Genomic DNA, 5,497 nt, shown 5'->3' with positions numbered 1-5,497 from the left:
CCCTCAACTCACACTGAGAGTACGCTCGAGAGCTCTAAGGAACTACCTGAGAGCGCTCTTGACTTGAAAAACTCTTCAACTTCAGAAGTCCCAGCTGAAACTAAGGACCTTTCGCCCACGGATGATTCGACGCCCCCTACGGTGGTCGTTGAGTCTGAGGATTCGCCTGACCTCGGCGCTGATGAAGCTTTGAAGTCTCCTGAAGAACAGATTCAATTATCGACTCAGGCCGAAGCCACCTCGGACAACCAAGTTACAGAAACACCAGAGACAGAAGGAACCGAAGCTGAACAACTTTTATCACAATCAAATGTGAATTTCCCCACCGAAACTCTTGGATTGACATCTCCCCCTACCTTATTTCATGCATCGACCACATCATTCCTACGCACGCCTGCCCCATCGATGGTCTCAGTTCCTAGACCACATGTGGACCCAGCTGCCATCGCAAGGTTACGTCCTACCGCTCCAGTTGTCAGAAACATTCGCCGTGAAGTGATCTTACCGCCCCGAATGAAGAAGCTCAGCGCAATCTCAACGGTTTCGATTCGTCCACCGATCTCTTCATTATGCGTCATCAATTCTCCCGAACAGAAGAAGACGATTGAAGATTCTGAAGAAAAGAAACCGACCCAAAAGAGTCCTTCTGAAGAGAAAGCAGTGGTAGTTGTCACTCCGAAACGTCAAAGCATCTTCTCATCTAAGTGTAAAGGGGAACCATCGGGCAAAAAAATCACACATGAGAACGTTGCTCGAGCTGGCTCATTACGCAAGCATCAAGCTGGTACAGTAGGCTCAAAGTATCCTGGACGAAAATCACTTGTGACAGTCGAAGAGGGTAGTATGAAGGGCAAAGGCAATACATTTACCTCAAGCACACGTAATCTGATCTCAAGTGGTAGAAGATCAGTCGATGTTACAAGAACGAGTCGTGGGCAACCCTTTCAGACCAATACTGACATCAAGCGTAGTGCTAGTGTCAAAAGCCCGAATCGTACATTTGAGATTCTCAAGCCAAGACCCCGATTATCACACACACCCGAAAGAACACCTTCTAGGACTGGACTCGCACGGAAGGTTGAACTGCCATCAGCTTCGCCTTCTAGACAACATCCTTCTGGACCTATAGCCCGCCCGAGAACTTCGATTCAAAAAGTCGATGATTTCGATATCATCGAAGCATCGGATACGATCACGGAGCCTATGGCTACCGATCCCAACTGCAATCCTAAGATTAAGAACAGATTGAGTACCCGAATAGGTTCATCTGTCAGAGAGATTCGTAAGTGTTTTTGATTTAGATTATGTTTAGATAAAGTGCAGATGCTGAATCGATTGGTGTGTTTCTTTTCAGTTCAAAAACATGGTAGTCGAGTTTCACAATCTGGTAGTCCTATGATTGGCGATATCGGAATTGAAGAGGGTAAGCTCTTGAGATTCATAACATTGGAGTGATTCGAGAATTGTTTTCTGATCTCTTGCTTGTTGGATTCATCAAACTCAGAGTTTGATATCGAAAGCGAACTTCAAAGGTTATCAGGAGAGATAACACGTGAAGAAGCAGGAGTAGCAGAAGCGCAGTCAAGTAAGTGATCATCTCACTCCGTGCCGAGCCATTCTTACACCTCACTAAATGAACAAATACTCTCAACTTGATCATATGAACGCAGCTCAAGTTCCACCTTTAGCTACTACAACTCAAACTCCAAAAGAAATGAGATCTACTGAAGGTAATAGTCATACTGATCATTCACATGGTGAAATGAACGAAGGTAATTCAGAAGGTAGAGGTGGGCTTGGAAATCGATTTAAAAATAAAATCACTTCTGCTGCTGTTAGTTTAGCAGAGAAGAGTTGAGTGTTTGATACTTTTGTTTTTTGTTTCATTAAGTATGATGTGGTTTAAAAGTTGGGTTTTTTGATTGAAAAACTTTTTCTAATAGTTTATTCTTTCTTTTTTTTAGTTTCCAAGAATTTAGATCCGTGTGATGAATGTGATTGATGGGTTTTAATATAATGAATGATTGGATTTAGTGTCTTCTTGAAAACACGATAATGATGGATTTTTTTAATGATTGAAATGATAAAATGATGAAGTGTGAATGGTCTTGAATTTTTCTTGGTATTTTGTTTTCTTTTTAGGATTGATTATTACTTTGTTTGAATGAAATGATATATGTATATTTTGTTTTCTTGTTATATTATGATTTGTGTCAACTGTGAGAAGGGAACCAGAAACCAGAACACGAGCTCAAACTGCTCTTAAATCACAGGTTGGATATGATGAAGCACAAGATAGAACTTTGTGTATGTTTAAGGAATCTCGTACTGAGGTTCTAGAAACAAATCCTCTTCCATCTTGTCAAATCAATAGAACTTTGAAAGATAACACCTCAATACACACTCAGTTCCATGAGGTTTGAAACTTTTCCTCATTTACTCGAGATTTTGAACCACTGCTCACGAACTTGCTTTAATCATACTCTTTTCTTGCTCAGTTCAGTGAGACTTGGTAAATTTCTTCAATCTTTGCCTTAAAACTTCTTAAGTCTTAAAGGTACAATTTAGTCAAATTTTAAGCAAACAGTTCAAACAGAAATTCACGCGACCAGGAGACCAGAAGAGGATGTAGCATAAATAACAACAAACACTGAAACAAACATAACAAAACAAAATCAAGCAAGAAAGAAAGAAAATGAACTATGAAGGATACAACGAACAACATCAAATCAGATTAGAAGAAAATCAAAATCAAACAATCAACTTCAAGAACGATTTCTTGATTAGAATCAAATTATTCCTAAGATCGATCAGAAGAACTCAAAAGAAATTTATAATTCTTAACTTATTATTATTTATCACTTCGATCAGTTTGATTAGTTTAATACTTTATTCAAAACAAACTAAAAATGAATTATTAAAGTTAACCAAAGTATCATTCTTATCAACCTCAAGCACAAGCACTCAACCCGATGGTTTATTACCAATCACAAGAGAAGTTTTGGAAAAACTTGATCAACTTCAAAATAGTTTTGATGAAGAAGATGGAGTTCATCAAGATTCTCAAAGCACAATCGATCCATCCAATCAAAAGATGCCAATGGTCACTTCACTTCCGACCAAACCATCTCCTGCAACACATTCATCAAATACTCATCATTCAAGTATTCCAGCAGAAGAATTAGATCGATCGATTTGTCCAAATCAAACTTCATTAGGATTATCTTGTTCATTTCTCTTACCTGGTTTCATTGGAGAACAAGAAACAAAAGCTCAAGTTCATTTACATCAATTAGGTTTACTTGCCATCCAATTAAATCGAACGTTAGTCTTACCCAACGTTAGTAAGAGTAGAATGGGAACTTGTTTGAGTTATCCATTTGATCTTTATTATCAAACTGAAAGTTTAAATCGATTAGGTATTCATACGATTAGTTATCATGAATTTATTGATTGGACTTTCAATCGATTTCCAAATCCTTCGGCTCAATTGGTTTCTATCTCAGATTCTAAAATCCATCATTCTGATCATACATTAGTGAAAATCGAATCGGATTCCATTGAGACATATCTTTCCAAGTAAACCTGATCGAAATGTTGTTTGAATAAAGGGAAATCTGGATTGAATTTCACTTCAAACTTTCCAATTACGATTATCAGTCCAGAGAGATGGAATCGAGTCAGTGAATTTAGAGAAGAATTTGGTGATACGATTTTAAAAACACTTGATTTTAAAGATCCTTTGATCAATCCTAATGTCTTAGTTATGAATTATGATCTAAGACATCCGATTTATTCAATTCGTACTATCAATTCAAAGAGACCGAAAGAAAGTTTACTTGGGAATTTTCAACATTTTCAATATGCACGAATTTGGAGTGAGGTAGCCAGTTTGATGATTCAAAGATTACCTAGTTATATATCGATACATTGGAGACAAGAAACTTTATCGATTGAAAGATTAAAGAAATGTTCAAGCTCATTGATTCCAAGACTTTTGAAAATCCAAAAATCATTTCCAAGTTTAACTTCAATTTATCTTTCAACTGATTATCCCATAGAAGAAGTTTTAAATCCAAAACAAACTGTCATAGCTCATAGTAGTACATTTTCAAAATTGATTACTCAAGATCATCATGTGTTGATGAAAACCCTCTTTTCTGAAATCCATCAAATTCAATCCGATTTAAAGTTTTTTAGTTTTGATCAACTTATTAAACAAATCGATTTGAACGAAGAAATGATTAAGAAATTAATCAAATTACCAAACGTGATGGAATTAATCAAATTGAATAAACTAATCCCAAGCAACAAAGATTCAAAAGTGAATGAAAAAGATCTGGTCATTTAAATCAATTGGATACAGGTTTGATTGGGATTATTGAAAAACTGATTGGAATTAAATCGAATTTCTTTTTAACCGGTTTACCAAACCAATGTTCTAAGAAAAGTAGTTTTACTAAACAAATCGTAGATAGTAGGTTAAAACTCATTGAAGAGATTAAAGATGGGATGATGGATATGGATTATAGTCGATGGGAAAAAGTGGGGTTGAACGAAATGAAATCTAAGGTTTTCAATGTGGTTGAGTTTTGGGATGCTAATTGAGGATTAGGTGTAGGATTTTAGGTGGTTGTCGGAAGGGTTCATGATGATTTGATTTGAAGGAAGGAGTTGAGATACTAAGATGGGAGATCTAATCATATAGGGATCATGAGAGGTATGTTTTACTTTCTTGAATCGGTTTGAATGTGGGTTTTTGGTCTGATCCAAACTTGGTTTCTTGAAGGATATCATGAAGCGATTGTAAAATAACATCATAGTTGGTTGGGTTCAAAGAAAGATGAAGAAAAGAGAAAGAAAAAGCAAGACCGAGAGAGTTCATAGTTTCAACATATCATTTCTTCGACTGTTTTGTGACTTTTAATTTGTATAATTCAATGTATTCCAAAATGATTCTGATGATGAACTCAAGAATTTTTGAAAAAGTGGTGAGACGTGTAGGTCTCTTATAAGCGTTATGCCGGACTTTTGTGGTAGACTTGTTGATCAGAAGCAGTAATGCTTGTACCACATGAGCATGACGAAATACCAATGTGGATGCTCATTCGAAGATGTGCGGAGATGGCTTTGAACATTGCATAACGTACAATTTCAGTTCATATGATGATGGAATACAAATCATTCACAATGTCCTGGCCATACATAAGTAGAGTGGCATAAGAAAAGGAGACCATGAAAGGGAACAACAGGTGCTATATAGATAGTTTCAGCATATGTGTACAGAGCTTATGAGTCTGTATTACTTCCTCTTTGTTTAAATGATGCTTGGTGGTTAGCTGGTTAGCCTTGGTATTTAAGAAACAAGACTTGCTCCTGTTGCAGAAAAGGAATCTCCTATGCTGCTAATGATGTTTATGTCTGATATCTTATCATCTGATTCTAAGTCTATAAACCACAATCAAAAAATGATGATTCTCACATATGAAATCATAGT

The 5,497-nt window shown here is 36.6% G+C and overlaps 2 protein-coding genes across 2 annotated transcripts; both read left to right on the top strand.

Annotated features, from left to right (window-relative positions):
* Positions 1–405: 405 nt before the first annotated feature.
* On the top strand, positions 406–2,002 carry MELLADRAFT_106777 (uncharacterized protein; the record flags this gene model as incomplete). Its single annotated transcript, XM_007410214.1, has 2 exons — positions 406–994; positions 1,965–2,002. 2 exons carry the CDS (start codon positions 406–408, stop codon positions 2,000–2,002), a joined length of 627 nt encoding a protein of 208 aa, XP_007410276.1.
* A 626-nt stretch (positions 2,003–2,628) lies between these two features.
* On the top strand, positions 2,629–4,351 carry MELLADRAFT_116555 (uncharacterized protein; the record flags this gene model as incomplete). The annotated part of the gene is made up of 2 exons (XM_007410215.1): positions 2,629–3,579; positions 3,907–4,351. 2 exons carry the CDS (start codon positions 2,696–2,698, stop codon positions 4,349–4,351), a joined length of 1,329 nt encoding a protein of 442 aa, XP_007410277.1.
* Between the last annotated feature and the right edge of the window lie 1,146 nt (positions 4,352–5,497).

Source organism: Melampsora larici-populina (assembly GCF_000204055.1).
Source record: "Melampsora larici-populina 98AG31 unplaced genomic scaffold MELLAscaffold_19, whole genome shotgun sequence".
In the NCBI taxonomy this organism is placed as follows: domain Eukaryota; kingdom Fungi; phylum Basidiomycota; class Pucciniomycetes; order Pucciniales; family Melampsoraceae; genus Melampsora; species Melampsora laricis-populina.
This window is presented reverse-complemented; position numbering and strand designations above follow the sequence as displayed.